Source organism: Neodiprion fabricii, chromosome 4, assembly GCF_021155785.1.
Source record: "Neodiprion fabricii isolate iyNeoFabr1 chromosome 4, iyNeoFabr1.1, whole genome shotgun sequence".
In the NCBI taxonomy this organism is placed as follows: domain Eukaryota; kingdom Metazoa; phylum Arthropoda; class Insecta; order Hymenoptera; family Diprionidae; genus Neodiprion; species Neodiprion fabricii.
In genome coordinates this window covers 15,645,839-15,662,365 of record NC_060242.1, presented here as the reverse complement: position 1 = coordinate 15,662,365, position 16,527 = coordinate 15,645,839, and the positions used below count along the sequence as shown (strand labels likewise).

General features: G+C 36.0%; 2 protein-coding genes across 9 annotated transcripts in view; one reads left to right on the top strand and one right to left on the bottom strand.

Moving 5' to 3' along the window:
- The first annotated feature begins 229 nt into the window (after positions 1–229).
- LOC124180323 (piwi-like protein Siwi) lies at positions 230–7,915 on the top strand. 3 transcript variants are annotated; one of them, XM_046565725.1, is made up of 11 exons: positions 230–428; positions 934–1,162; positions 3,290–3,368; positions 3,556–3,654; positions 3,748–3,956; positions 4,115–4,300; positions 4,569–4,739; positions 4,859–5,138; positions 5,288–5,643; positions 5,753–6,161; positions 6,314–7,915. In XM_046565725.1, exons 2-11 carry the CDS (start codon positions 944–946, stop codon positions 6,952–6,954), a joined length of 2,649 nt encoding a protein of 882 aa, XP_046421681.1. In that variant the 5' UTR covers positions 230–428; positions 934–943; the 3' UTR covers positions 6,955–7,915. The 3 variants fall into 3 exon arrangements, with proteins under 3 accessions (XP_046421681.1, XP_046421679.1, XP_046421680.1); XM_046565723.1 differs by having other exon boundaries at positions 934–1,168; XM_046565724.1 differs by lacking the exon at positions 230–428 and adding an exon at positions 790–853 and having other exon boundaries at positions 934–1,168.
- A 4,672-nt stretch (positions 7,916–12,587) lies between these two features.
- Positions 12,588–16,527, bottom strand: part of LOC124180311 (neogenin) — a 35,199-nt gene continuing 31,259 nt past the window's right edge. For all 6 annotated transcript variants that reach the window (XM_046565694.1, XM_046565698.1, XM_046565697.1 and 3 more), the window contains 2 exons: positions 16,334–16,473; positions 12,588–16,253 (listed from right to left, as the gene is read on the bottom strand). In XM_046565694.1, coding sequence (XP_046421650.1) covers positions 16,155–16,253; positions 16,334–16,473 — 239 coding nt within the window. In that variant the 3' untranslated portion in view covers positions 12,588–16,154. The remainder of the gene's footprint in view (positions 16,254–16,333; positions 16,474–16,527) is intronic.

Below are 16,527 nucleotides of genomic sequence, written 5' to 3'. Positions count from 1 at the left end.
ACTAAAGTGATTATATTGTGGAAACTTATCTTGGTATCTCGATTATCATTTTACATAATTCAATTTTTGAATCATGAAGACATGGCGCTGCTTCTGTGTTCGTTCGTGAAAAGCTTATTTTTGTGCTACCATAGTCATAGATTATGACTGTAGTCCGATGCACCTCCTGTAGGCGAAAAATTTAGCACAATTGATCAAATTGCCGAACGGAGTAAATCCCGCCCCTCTATCACAACATACTCTTTGTGGTGCAGTTAAAATTTGCTTGCACAAGCTTGTTTGACGCCGACGCGAATAAAGCAGATTGTACAAGTTTCAACATAGCCATCTTCTGTTCAATAATACACGTTTGTAAAATTATATTAAATAGTTTACCTACGTGTTACATTTCCCTCCCTACTGGGCCATCTACCAATAGCATAAAATAGGTAAATATGTTGACAATAATTGCAAATTTTGCACGCAATGAACGCGACAGCATGCGCGGATATTATTACATAGCCTGCCCAAATTTGTAAACGCTTGCACGCCAACGATATTGGGCATCGATGCCTTTGGTGCTTGTTATATAACTTGTATCTTGTCAGGGTTGAGTTATGTTCTCGCCATTTTACTAGAAATACCAGAGGAAAGCTGTTTCTCATAGTCACGAGGGAATAACATGCTTGACGAAGAATGTGCTTGCTACGCGTTACGCCGGCCAATACCGTTACTATTTCAAACTTATGCCGCTCGAGCTCAGAACTCGATTTTTTTTCCCCCTAATTTTACCAACGCGCTGTCCTCAAATATCGCGGATACGACCATATAGTGAACTCATTGGTTTCTAATTCTACATGTGATTGACAACTGGGTACATAAATTTGAATGCTTAGATAGACAAATTTTCTCACTTTCATGGTCGCTCTGTCTAATTCTAGTATCATTTTACAGAGTAAGATCAATGGCGGAACAAGGGAAAGGAAGAGCAAGAGGCCGTGCCAGAGGTCGGGCACGTCAGTTAGAGGATGCAGGATTTGGAGAGCATAGGGCTCCACTACCGGCGCCGCAAGGTGCATGGGCTCGTCGACCGGGTCCACCACCAGCACAGGCGCCGCCGGCCCAAGTGCCACCAGCCCAGCAACCAAGATTTCCACCACCAGGTTTAGCCCCTGGACATATGGTACCGGTAAATATAGGATATCATGTTTCTCAACTGAGTTACCCTTATTTATTTCTTGAAGGAGCAAGAATCTACGAAATTTCCGAGAAAGTAAATGATTACACGATGTCTGTGTGTCATCCTTCTTAAGTTCGTTTATTGCTTCACTGCTCTTGCCACTGCCTAGTCTCTTAGTTCTTGCAAAGTATCACCGCAGAAGCTCAGGGAAATATAATACCTAGTACCTGAACCTTTCCAACATCCTCCAGTTGATGAAATACTTATATTCATTCATCTGAGTTTATTGCTTCAGGGCCCAGTTGTAAAAATTTGACCATATGCTCTACCCTTGTCAGTTTCTAATACTTGACCCCTAAGATAGGTGAATATTAGGTTTTTTTACTAACCAACTGTTGGAGATATTCCCTTTATGTGTTTTAACCTGAAAGAGAATTTTACAAGATTCGTAGAACCAGTTCTTACACCTACTGCTTTATACTGTATTCCTTAACACTCACTCTACCATACCAGTTCAAATGACTGATCTTTATCAATATGTATTAACAAAATTTGTTTGTATTAATATGATTAAATAATTTTTTATGGATATTTTTTGAAGACCAGCTATGTTGACTGGTTTTGATACAAATAGCGTCATCTTAATTTTGGTACTTCTAGTGATAACCACGCAACTGCCAAGGCGTCACAGGAGCATCAAGCGTGCCGTAAGTGCCAAAAATTGCAGAATGGCGTCATAAAGTAATTCAATGTTTTTGGTGTCTCATATGACTAAGTACTTTTAAGAGAATCTGATTATGATCATGCAGTTATTTTTCCCACACATTCATACAGTTGTGAATCCTCGAAGTTGATGAATGTTTGATCATTTTCTCAAATGGCGTCATAGAACATACTATCATCATTTTTCTTACGCATGAATTTTTCTTTTGAAAAACATTGAATGATAATATTATTGAATTCAAATAGGCAATTTCAAGCATAACGTAGTAATTTTTCCCATGTAAGCTATAATTATACTGTATGATAGATCACATTGACTCAGTAATTCTCGAAATTGCATATTTGGACTTGGACATAATATTATTCAGTATTTTTCAAAAGAAACATGCATCCCAAAAAACGAAAATGACAGTTTTATGATGCCATTTGTGAAAATTCGTTAACTTTGACGGCTCAAAACTATGTGATTGCGCGGAAAAAACAACTTCTTATAATCACAATCAGGTTCCTTCACCTCAAAAATACTTGAAACACATGCCCAAACATTGAATTTTGCTATGACATTTTGCAACTTTTGGTAGTTACTGTATATGCGTGCCTGACACTGCGATGATGCCTTGATAGTCGAGTGATTAAGCCTTTTGTTACCGCAGTCCACTCCGCTAAAGTGACACCACTGAGCGGTGCACTGTACCACGAAGTGTCCACATTGCATGTCGATATGCTGATGTTCGGATTTTTTTATTTAAATGTTACATAATAATTTATTTGGAGATTTGCAAATATAAATAAAAATGCAATTCAGGATAATTCAACAGATTCTTCGTAATTTAATTCAGTGTGATAAATTTTAGACAAGGGTCGATACACGAACCCACATTATAGTTTTTATACTCGTACTTAGATTCTCATCTTTTATCATTTGCACCGCAAACAACGCAACTTCTATTCCAGTTTCTCCCTACTGATTTATAAACCGAAGGAAAAATGTCTTCTCTGTATCATTCCGATACGGGTGTAAAAATATCTTATAAAACAAACTCAACAAAGTTCCAAATAAAATTTTCCAATAAGTGTTACGAACTTTGAACAATTCACTACCGTTTTCTCCAATTTCTTGCAATGCTTTAAGGAAGATTTCTTGGTATATTTTACTTTTGTACCTAGAAAATATTTCACTCCTAAATATCACACACAGAAGAAACTTGTTTCCATTTGTAAAACCTACTACGCACATTCATGCTGATGCCGGCTAAATACCAGCTGGTACACACAGATCATCACGTGGATGGTGGCTGAATACGGCGCTCGTAATGAAAGGATTAAACTCTTTACCACGTAAATCTGAATGCTTTGCATAAAATAAAATTTGAATAAGTAAAAGGCTAAGTGAATATACCCTTACAGAACGTTGGGCGTGGCCCCCAGCGGACGGGTGATCAAGACGTTGGCGACATTGGAAGAAAAATGCAGGACATCACTGTTGGTATGATATATTCAATTTTTATAATCAAATTTAGATGTTTTCTTTACTGTAGGGGTCCCTTATGATGTTTCCCTTGCAGATTTTTTATTTTTTTTATTTTATTATTATATATATATAATTATCTGTACACAATGGACTTCAGATTTTTTAAAGAGCTGGATCATATTTTCTATTTTATTGCCAATAGGAGATGGTGCCAGCGTAGGTCGTGGTTCAATGCGTGGCCGGCGTCAAATTCTCCCGGAATACTTGATCACACGTCCTCTAAATCTCATCACAAAACAGGGTACCGTAAATCGATTGCAAGCAGCTCATCATAATTATGGTTGAACACCATAGTTGAAAAGCTTTATTTTACAATCTTGTTTTTTGCACGCAGGTAAATCAGGCCAAGGAATAACTTTACAAGCTAACTATTTCAAACTCCTGACAACTACCGACTGGTGCCTCTATCAGTATAGAGTTGATTTTGCACCTGAAGAAGATCGTACAGTGGTTCGTAAGGGATTGCTTAGACCCCATAGGGAGACTCTGGGCCCATATATCTTTGACGGCACGGTGTTGTATACAAGCAACCGTTTGCCAGAGGTAAAAAAAAAAAATTTAAATTAACACAATTACAGAAATTTTGATATATACCTGCATTTTCTTTTTCTCCGAAAATGTTAATGTACTTCAAATAGCCAATGTCTACTTCGAAATTTATATCAATGTACAGTGAAGAATTATTCTTGGCCGAATTTCAGAAAATGGAACTGTTCTCTGCACGCCAGTCAGATGATGCACAAATACGTATAGAAATTAAAGAGGTTGGAGATTTAGTTAAAGGAGATCAGCACTACATTCAATTTTTCAACATAATTATGCGCAAGTGTTTGGATCACTTGAACCTCCAATTGGTGGGCCGAGATTATTATGATGCAGCAGCCAAAGTGAGTAGTATTAACTTATGTAAACATACTTGAGAACCAACTGAACGTGTATACAGATTTTGCAATATGTATCGCTGAATTAGTTTTAACTCGAAATGATGTATGAATTTTTTACTTCAAATATTTGCACGTAAATTGTCTCGAGAATTTATTTAACCAATTGACCGAAATTTCGTTCTCTTAATTCTGAATTTACGCCTTTGGTACAAATAAGTTCTGCATTAATTTAATTAGATTAAAAGCCGTGACGTTCCATCTTTGATTACAGATCGAAATTCGTGACTTCCAACTCGAACTCTGGCCAGGATACATAACGTCTATTCGTCAACACGAGCGCGACATACTGATGTGCTCAGAAATCAGCCACAAAGTAATGCGTCAGCAGACGATATATGATATTCTCGCCGAATGTCACAGACAGCATCGCGGCGATTTCAAGGTGAATACCTCTCACATTTATATAACAACGAACCGTCTTTATGAACATAAATACCAGCACTATCAAAAGTTATACTAATCCAACATATATTGATTTTTAAAATTTGTTACTCTTCGTAGCGAGCTTTCTGCAGTCAGGTCGTTGGACAAGTTGTACTCACCGGTTATAACAACAATACATACCGGATTGACGATGTCGACTTTGAAACCTCGCCACAGTCTACATTCCCACTGCGGAGCGGTGAAACAATATCCTATACCGACTATTATCGTAATAAATATCAGATAGCCATACGTCACCCTACTCAGCCGCTGCTGGTATCCAGATCGAAGCCTCGCGAACGAAGAGCTGGCCAAGCAGAGTTGATTTATCTTGTTCCTGAACTGTGCAGGGCAACTGGTATGTTTGAAATTCTCACTTTTGCTTGACCTGTAACGTACGATATATCTTTGATAATTCTTATTTGACTTTTGCAAGTATCTGTTCGGCTATGAAGCTCACCAAAGCTTTCATCCAGTATATTGTACGCCCTTATTTACCTTCCGCAGGTATCACTGACGAAATGCGAAGTCAATGGCAGCTCATGAAAGCTTTGTCTGATCATATGCGTGTTGGGCCGGAAACTAGAGTCCAGAAATTACTAGCGTTCAACCAACGACTTCGATCGCAAGCCAATGTCATGACCGATTTGAACGAATGGAACCTTAAGCTAAGCGAAAGACTCATCGATATACCTGGCAGAATTATGCCTTCGGAGAAAATCATCTTTGGTCGGGAGAAGAAAATTGAAGCTGGATCAGAGGCCGACTGGACAAGAGAACTCCGCAATGTCACTATGCTGTCGTGCGGTAGAATGGACAATTGGGCTCTCATAGTTACCAACCGTGCTAAAAGAGACGTCGAGGTAAATTTGGTGAATTTAATAATGATTTGGTTCCAAAACGAAATTGATTAAAAACTTCCAAAATCAACGGATAAGCAATTCCTCTCATTCTTCTCATATCGAATTCCAGAACTTCGTTTCGACGCTTATCCAAGTTTCAACGAAACTTGGATTCAAACTGCCGCAGCCACGAGTTCACGAGGTACCAGACGACAGAGCTCAAACTTACGTCGAGGCTATCGAGGCGATACTCAGCCGGGTCTCTGTGAACTTGATCTTCTGTGTCGTGCCTAACAACCGCCCCGAGCGTTACTCCGCAATTAAGAAAAAATGTTGTTCAGACAGGCCTGTTCCTACGCAAGTCTTTTTGGCTAAAAACTTAACGAACAAAGGGCTTGCATCCGTTGCCACCAAGGTGGCCATCCAGATGAACTGCAAGATAGGTGGAGCTCCATGGACAGTTGAGATTCCATTGAGCGGACTGATGGTAGCTGGCTTTGATGTCTGTCACGACACTGCTTCCAAAGGCCGTGACTACGGTGAGCTAGAACAAAAAATGTCAAATCCTTCTTTTCACACATTATCCAATGATTGTCCTGAAATCACATTAAGCTTTTAAACGACTGAGAATTGTAGCAATATGTAAAATGTAACCTGCGACAATTCCAGCTTAAACGAATCTTTGTTACAGGTGCCCTTGTCACCTCCCTGGATCGAGCTTTCAGCCAATGGTTCAGTGCTGTCAGCCATCATTCAAACGGCGAGGAGTTGTCCGACACGATGTCGACCAACATTTGCAAGGCTCTACATGTGTACCGGTCGAGGAACAACGCACTGCCACAGAGAATTGTTATTTATCGTGATGGAGTCGGCGAAGGCCAAGTGCCCTACGTCTACGAGCACGAGGTTGTGCAGCTGAAAGACCGTCTGGCGCAAGTCTATGGAGAACAAGAATTTAAGTTGGCGTTCATCATAGTTACCAAACGGATTAAGACTCGTCTTTTCGCGCAGAAAAGAAACCCACCGCCGGGAACAGTCGTGGACGACGTAATCACCAACCCCGAGAAATATGACTTCTTCATAGTTCCTCAATCCGTGAGACAGGGGTCTGTTTCACCGACTTCCTTCAGCGTCATTTCGGACAATTTAGGACTCGATGCTGACAAACTCCAACGTCTAACTTACAAAATGACTCACATGTACTACAACTGGAGCGGTACTGTCAGGGTGCCAGCACCCTGTCAATACGCCCACAAGCTGGCATTTCTGGTTGCTCAGTCAATTCACAGACCGCCAGCTGCACAGCTGGAAAATCTTCTATACTTTTTATAATGTGTCGACCTTAGCTTTTTCATTACTTATTTTATATACTTGAGTAACGTTTCATTTATTACTGATGCGATGAATTTTGTAGAACTTTTTGATTCTGTTTTTCCTACCGTCAGTTCATCGCATCTGCATGTATGATTACACTCATTTGGTTATTCTTGAGATTATTTCTTTTCACGCATTCGGAAATCATTCCATCCAGAAGAATGTACTCAAATGTGGAAAAGTATCGTGCATTGCTTCTTGGGTTAATCTAAAATAGGATTCCATCCTAAACAAATAAGGGATAAAGTTACTTTATAGTTTATCACGAAGTATAACATATTTTGGTTTTATTTTTTCTTTTTTTTTTTTTACTCGTGAGCTTTGTACGCAAGTGATAATTTACGAGTACGTAAGCTAAAAGATTCTGCACGGAACTTGATAATCGATAGTTAGATATTGAAAAGGTGCGTCAATAAATCAGACTTTCGTATGTTATGCAGAGGTGAACAGGGGACCAATTGATCAAGTCTTAGTTTCTTTTCACCAACTTGCTTAATTTTCTGTTGTCTTGATTGTGTAGTACACATTTAACCTTTCAATATTTTGACTTGGTGATGAGTAAGCATGGCGCGAAAAAATAGTTTCGTTTGAACTGAATTTGAAAAAAATCAGTTTTTCTCCTCTACAACTATTTTCAAATCGTCAAAGTACAACTATAATTTAAACGCCAGAACGCTAGTATCAAGTTATTCATTATAAACGTTTGATTAATTTAGATTCTCTGTTGACATAACTTTGTTCAACTGTAAGTTTTACGGAGTGATAAGCTTGCGTTCTAGAGAAATCTCAAACCGACAATACCAAAAACAAAACGCAGAAGCGGAATCATACCAAGAATGTTATTTAAATGATCTCATAAGTCCAGATGATTAGTTCAGAAACATTATATTATAAGTATATATATATATATATATATATATATATATATATATATATATATATATATATATATATATATATATATATATATATATATATATATATATGTATTATATACAAATGTCTGACTATAATCGAATCTGTGAAATGCTAATAAAATAAGTTTTTTTTTTCTCATTTCTCACATTGGAAACGAAAGAAAAGTTTCCACAAAATAATATTTTATGATGCAAGTTATTATTGATTTATATTTTTATACATAATTTTTAAAAGATGAAAAAAATTGAACGAATAAACTATTCAACCAAGCAAATGTTTCATCAATGCAAACATTGATATCCAGCTCCCACTGTAACAGTATATCTAATTGTGAGATTACATTCCATCACTACTACTGTTGGCAAAAGTGAAATTGTACTTGTTGCAATTGCAGCACACATTGAATCGCAAATTTCTAAACGTACAAAATTGTTACATCAGGCCACAGTACATACTCAGGGCCATTTACTGATTGCTTGTCAGAAGTAGGCTGGTTATAGTTTTATGTAAGCAGTCGGTAATTACTAGATAACACTAATGCAAGTCTATAAAGCTGGTTGAGTGAAGCTCGATTTCAAATTACTCTGTTGCACAATTGATGTAGCTTCATATTTCCTTCTAGTTTTACCAATGAAAGCAGAGTGGAATTAAGAATTAAATATTTCTGGGAAAAGGAGCCAGTGGTTCAGGTCGAAATCGTGGTCGTGATTGTTATGGGGACCCGGTGGTCTAGCGCACGAAAATGACACCTATTCTCACGATTTTTTTTTTGCTATTAAAAATAAAAAAAACGATGTCCTAACTTTTCGAGCTTATTACTACGTTTATTAATCATACAAAAAAATTTTTTGTTCCTTTTAAAAACAATATTTATTATTATAAAAATGCCGCTAAAGATGACCCTTTCGAAAAATCGGATCCGGACTGCGGAGGTGATTTCGAGACTTCTACTCATCTGAAACAAAAAATTCAAAGACATTCTTGAAAATTGACAAAATGGCGGGCGTTGAAAAAAAAAGTTCGTAAAATCGGGTTTTTTTTTCACTAGTTTTTTAGTGTAAACAATAGGAAATTATTTAAATAAAATTATGATTCTAGTTCCGACGATAGCCATACTAGTCGAGGAAATAAAGCACTAAAAACGGCCCAACTGTCGATTTTTTGAGCAGTAAGACGGATTTTAATGCGGTTTTTTGCATTCGATTCGTAAGAGCGCCTACAAACTTTGTGAACTAAATTGATTAATTAATTTTTTAAAAATGCATTATGGCATTAATAATATGCATTTTGCAAGTGCACTTCCAAGAGACACTAAATAAAAAATTTGTTACTCGGGGGTTTTTGGGGTCGCTGAACACGAATATCGCCACGGCAACCGTCTCCGAGGTGCCTGGTGCCCAGGGTGGACAGTATCAACGTCTTCTCCTAGAGTTTTGGCGAAAATTGTGATCGAATTTGTCGAAACTCGTTGCTTGGGGGTTTTTGGGGTCACTGAATACGAATATCGATACGGCAACCGTCTCCGAGGTACGTGGTGTCCGGGGTGAACGTTTCAACGTCTTTTTCTGGAATTATCTTGAGTATTATCATTTTTACCTCAATTAAAGTATATTGTTCTTAATTCAATCACAAATTCGATCACAATTTTCGCCAAAACTCTACGAGAAGACGTTGATACTGTCCACCCTGGGCACCAGGTACCTCGGAGACGGTTGCCGTGGCGATATTCGTGTTCAGCGACCCCAAAAACCCCCGAGTAGCAAATTTTTTATTTAGTGTCTCTTGGAAGTGCACTTGCAAAATGCATATTATTAATGCCATAATGCATTTTCAAAAAATTAATTAATCAATTTAGTTCACAAAGTTTGTAGGCGCTCTTACGAAGCGAATGCAAAAAACCGCATTAAAATCCGTCTTACTGCTCAAAAAATCGACAGTCCATTGATTTATTTCCTCGACTATACATGTTGTGAACAACGTATCCAAATTTCAAGTCATTCGGTTGAATAGTTTTTTTATTTTCACCCCCGCCGTGCCGAAAAAAGTCGTTTCGAGATAAATGAGTTTAAAGTTTGAGGTACAGATATTTTCAAAAATTGAGCAAATTTTGAATACTTACAGTTAATCCGCGATTCCGGCACCATAGAGGATCCCTTCGGAACGTTTGTATTCCTCGATTTCGTCACTCCTTTCATTTTTTCGAGCTGTTCGAGCTTCTTTGGAGTTGTCGGTGCTCCTACGGTTGGCGCTCGATACTCGCCGCTCGTCTCGGTTTCGCGCGAGTTGCTCCGATTGTTATGCCCATGGTCTCCATTATTTTTAATAGCGATGCAAAGCCCTCGTTGAATATACACGCGGAAAGATAGGTGGCAATATCCACGATTTTTTTGCCGGCAAACATATGTTTCGGCGCAAGGTGCCACACACAAGCGTTGAAACTTTCGTTGTTGTTTTGCGTATTGCTGCCAATACACCTTTCCAATAAATTTTCGGCGGTCAATTCTTCATAAATTGGTTTTAATATTTCTTGTGCATCATCGTCGAGAGCAGGTGGATGATCGTAGGTGTCTAAAGTACCTGCAGCCTCACTTTGACGCCACTTGCACCACGATTCGAACCTGGAGGACAGTACGAGTGTTGCGGATTTTCATCTGTTGAAATTTTGTGATAATATGCGGCCCATGTTTCACTTCTCATCCCTTCAGTTGAATCTGAATTACGTCTAATTGCTAGACCGTAATAAGTGGACAGCTCTTGCAATAATTTATTCGTCAATTGTTGACGCTTCGGTGTTTTAACTTTTCGGTTTTTTAAGTTTCCGCTTTGTTTGTTTTTCCTCTTCTTTTTATACCAATTTCTTTGATGCTTTTTTTATTTGTACATGTTTTTTTTCGCATCAAGAGCACGTTTGTACAAATGTAAAGGTAACGGTTACAAATGTAAAGGTAAAATGCGGAGAAGGGTCGGGACAGCTGCCGCGCTCCGAGTGCTGAACCCGTTAGGAGCGCGCGGACCGCTCTCTACCTGGAATGGGCTGTAGAAGCTATAATATTGGGAATTTCCGCATGAAAATTTCACAGTATATTCTTAAGATACTATACTTTCGAAATATCGAAAACAAAAAATCGATTTTTTGAAATTTCTAGACCACCGGGTCCCCTTAACGGAGTTACTTTTTGTCACTGCTTTCGAGAAAGTAACTTTTGCGGTCGTAATTGAGTTTCGTGTATGAAAAATTTGGATTCATAATTTTTTTTCCACGCGATATCCACTTGACTAGATTTTGTTTGTCAAATATTACAGTATTCTTAGCAGAAAAATTAGCTTCAGATTGATTTTCGGAAATCAACTGATCACATTGTTTATTATGTCTGTATCGAAGTGTTTAGCTCGAAAAGACAATAAATTCATAAATCAGAGTTATTGACCATTTGTCATTCATTTACTAAATATCGTGTACAGTGATGCATTTTTGTAATGCGAAAATACACGTGAAAAACTACAAGCAAAAACCGTATACAGCAACATAATTTAACTAATTTCTGATGAAATAAATCACACTGTGGTAGAAATTTTCGTTTAATCGCTGGGCCATGATTAATTTTGTTCAGTCGCTTTTGAGTTACTTTTTTTTGGGTCTTTGAAAACTTTCTTTTCTTTTAAATTTTGGAAAAAACGTAAAAAAGTAAAATATTATTCCTTTCTAACAGTCGGTTTCGACATCTCCCATGTCACAGCTTCCAGATGATGTGATTACAGTAAGTTGAAACGGAAAACATTTACAGATATCCCGTAACGTTTGTTCTAGTCACTATAAAGTTAAAGTAATTTGTAAGTAAAGCACACTGTGAAACATCATTTGTTCAAGTATCTGTTTACCTTGTCACAGGTTGCGAAATTCTGTGTTTTTGTTGGTGCGATGGTAACATCTCTTGACCAAGCATGCAGCAACCATCAGTCATCACTCAAGTGTTGTGAACATGTGCAAGGCTCTGTACGCATACGAGGATAGAGAAGACGCATTGTAAACGAGGATTATTATTTACAGTAACGAAGTAGGCAAGGTTCCTACGTCTTCTATGTGTATTAACATAAGATTGTGCACGTCAAGGTGGATATTTACGGTGTCACCTAATCTATACACAAAATTTCGAACACGGATTTGGGAAATTTATTATCCACTCTCTGTGGAGCCATTTTCACAGACTTTTTATTTAAAATTTGCAGCTTCGTTTTCGCTGCTCTTTTTACTTGCATATTCGTTTTATACATCGACCACTGCCCTGAATTGTCATCTTTAACAAACTACGATAAAAAATTTTACAAGGAATTTTTTATGCTAGTTTTACAATGTAAATTATTGCTGAATCATATTTTTGTACCAGAAATTAATAGTTTCAGGAAAAATATTTTATTTACACATATTTGTAGCATTGCCTTTATATTGCTCTCTGAAACTAAAATCTTTTTTGATACTTTAATATTATTCCTCCGATTGAATCGAATTAAATAACAGTTTGTAAAATTTAGCGATCGACAAACCCTCCAAGATTTATAAGCACAATAAGTACAAATTACTTGATTACTGTTATTATTCAAAATATAAACACCGACAAAGTCAAATAAATTGATATTATTACTGGGGCGAAAATTTGTTAGAAAAAGTAAGAATATTTAAAAGAACATTACGTACGTTTATTAGGTAATAAATTGTTATAAATATTATCACACACTTGTTATGAATGTTGCATCTTCATTTTTCTTCCTCTATTTTTGTGGGATTTTTTTTCCGGGGATGGTCATATTATTATGATATATATAAATATAAATATATGACGGTTTCCACTTACTGCACTCTGTCTGCATCGAGCTTAGACATTTCTGGCTTGTAGCTGCACTCATATACGAGTTAAAAATGAAGAAAATCGCACTCGTTTGCATCGAGAGCAGTGTGGAAAACGCCAATAGTTTATGTATACGTTTCGTAATGGCTATTGTTAAAAACTAGTTACTTACAAAGTGGTGTGTTAATTATGTACATCAAATAGTTGCGCTTTAATTCTTGTGAACCATATAGTTAGTCTTCGTGAAATGTTATTAATACTAATATAATAATAATAATAGTAATAACATTGATAATGTTATATATATATATATATATATATATATATAATACGTAATTAAAAGCAGCCAGCCTTTACCGAATACATATTAAATATATTTCTTTTTGTCAACGTTTTTTTTTCCGTTGATGAGTTTATGGTAAATAAATAATTGTTTATAGTAAAAATTATCATCGAGACCATCATTATCACTATCATCATCGTTGCGTGGATAATAATAATGATGATTATGATTTCTCCAACATGAATATACCGTGTATATATGTATAAATGTATAAACTATCATAAATTAATGTGTTTAAGGTAAAGTATTATCGTTAGGCCATCGACATAGGCTCGTAGAATGTTAGTCGATTATCTCAGTTTTGCACAAAAGTTGCACAATCATCATTCAAAACTACTTCAACTTAGAATATTAAAAATAATTCGCATCAATTATTAATTACTTGATTAACCATTGATATAAATACATTATAATGATGAAGTAGATTGGAAATGTACGAAATATAAATGTTTTGTACCTAAAACTCGATACAGCATAAAGGCAAATTTTAGACATTACACTATAGAAATGTCACGTATTAGTCTATAACGTACAATTGGTTACGAATAACGATTAATCATATACATTTATATTATAATGTATAGTATACTATTAGTGTAATTGAAAAAGTGCCTAAGCTAATCATAATCCTATTGATCCTTGTGATTTTTCTAGTGTTTTCCTTTGTACAGCTTCTGCGTGTATTTCCATTAATCGTACATAAAATTTATATATCTTACGTTATTGTAAAAATGTTACAAAAATGCATATCGTATGTATAATTGTCGTTCAACAATAAAAGCATATAGCAAAAGTGATAAATTATTATTCCTTTGATTATAACTCGTAATAGCACACAAGAAATACATATACGTTTTTCTTGCGATATTAAAAACAGAACAAGTCAAGAGACGAGAACAATTCGTAAGTTTTGAAGGATTACCCCTTTTTTTGGGGGGTGGGGGGTGGCAATCACAAAAAGATTTCTCTGTACCGATATTTCTTGTGAAGCAATACCGTCAAATTGATATAAACCTGCATATTATACAGTAATTGTATTTTGGATATATTCAACGCACGATCAGCAATGGCAGTAAATTCGAATAGTAGATCCATCATGAGGCAATGGCTCGGTAGTAACTTCTAATATTTTTATAATAAGAATACAATAGACGTAATATAATATAATACTCTATAATAAACCGATGTACACAGAGTTAGAAAATATGTGTCTAGCTTTGTTATTAATAAATTTTCTTGTTTTAGGGTTGATACTTTTGAAAGAACTACCCAAATCCATTTTGTTAGCTAGAATGTTATCAACAAAGTTAATGATGATCATACTATAAAATGTATGTATGTATGAATTCGAGTGGCTATAAACTGTAATGATTCGTAATATACAAAAAAGAAAATGGACACATGAATGAGAACGATATAATTATCAAGCTGCATTTTTAACACGAAAGTATTCGAATAAACGTCAACCAAAAATCAGTTACTCTCTATCTTTCTTTTTCCTCAATTCGTGTTTTTACGTTTAAAATAAGATCTTTTGGCACTCACCGTTAACCAAATGAACTAAGAATCAATACTTGTTACCATTTTCTAGAATGCAAAAATATAAAAATAATTTAATGAGATCACGATACGGTGACTGAGATGATTACGGTAAACATGTAAAAATCTGAGTTAGGGTATTGTTTGGCAATAATAATTGAAATCTGAACTACCTATCCGTTGATTTGATTGACAAAATTGAACCCTTACTGAGATATGTTGTGGGCGGTACGGTTTAATCGATGAACTACGGGGTTTGTTGAATATTGTAATAAGTATGTTTCGTTGGTATGTCACAATGATTATTTCACCATTTTGTTAAACTTCGCACTTTTCTAAAGTGCGAATTAAAGGAAGAATTTAGTAGTTAATGCACGTCTTGTATAAATAACTTTTTACGAGTTGAAAAGCATATTAGTTGCCAAAGCTTCCTAATATATCAGTCAATTGAAGGAGACAATTTCAATTCCAATAAATTTCATCCATCAATATCACCATATTATCTTAAATTCTACTGTGTAGTAGCTGTAACTAGGTAAAGATTGCATATATGATGATATCACAATAAACCATATATGGTAAAATAAACTAAAACATGGCAGTCAGGTTTGTTTTTCTCCATCTCTTCTCATGTTTTGTTGTTGTTGTATCACATAATATATATTATTCCGGTACATATTACCTACGTAAAGTAAATGTTGTTTTTAAAAAAAACTGGAAAAATGTTCACTCTCATATGTCGAGGGATTCTTTCATCGTCAGTTTAAGATGTAAGCTGAAGGCAAGAACGCGTGGTTTTCATATTATGTCAACTGCACAAAAATATTAGTTTTCAAGATTCTTTGATGTTGTACTGACATAAAAGTTCGTGTATTAAAAATCTTTAAAATTCCTAGAAATTAGAGTATATCCATATTAGCATTATTCAAGAGTACTTCCAAAAAAATTTCAAATCCCGTGACAACGTTGTAAAAAGTCATATGGAATCCTCTCCCATCCGCCCCCCTCATATCCATGTGTAACAATTATCTTATCGGATTTATTCTAGGTTTGAGCTGCATTTATGATAATCATTACGAATCGGCTAACTAATTTTAATTGGCAAGTGCGACTGGATAAAGGTAGATACATATAGAATTTATTGAAACAAAGTTAATAACAAAAGAGGCTATCCCTTAAGTCGGAATGATAATTCTTGCCCTGTTTCCTCTCTTTCTCTTCTTGCGTTTGTGTCTCACGTTGTACGATTTACCTACGCAGTACAAAACGAGCAACGCCACAATAATGATAATAATAATAATAATATCTATTAAAAGGTAATCACTCCACGATATCAGATAATTGGCTGAATCTCGCGTGATGTGCATAATAGTAGTAATAATAACAATAATGTGAATGATGATAGCCTTATTGCTATTAACGTATGTCTTCGTTAATCACAACTTTCTTCTTTCAGTTTGAATTTCAGTTTCGGTTTTAGATGGCACGTGTTTGTAGGAACACACTTCTTTATCTCAGCACTCAAATTCTGACGCTGTTATGGCATTCAGATCTTTCATCAGTCCCTCTAAATTCGCCATTTCTTGATTCAATTCCTCCGTGCTGTATGACGGCTAAAATCAACAACAGCACATTTGTATGAAGTGAAAAAATTGCCAAACTTGCTTAAAAATCATTAATTTATGGAACGAACCTTCAATCGTTCGACCTCTTCAGCCGTATGCGTCGGATTCACAACCGTGGCTAACCTGTTTTTTGTTATCTGTGTCGTTGTGATCGGTGGTTTTTTGTATGGGCTACCGGATATCGTCGGCCTCACAGTGACTTGCGAAACTGTGCATTAAAAAAGATGTCAACGATAACAATACTTGCATAAAATTTCAGCAT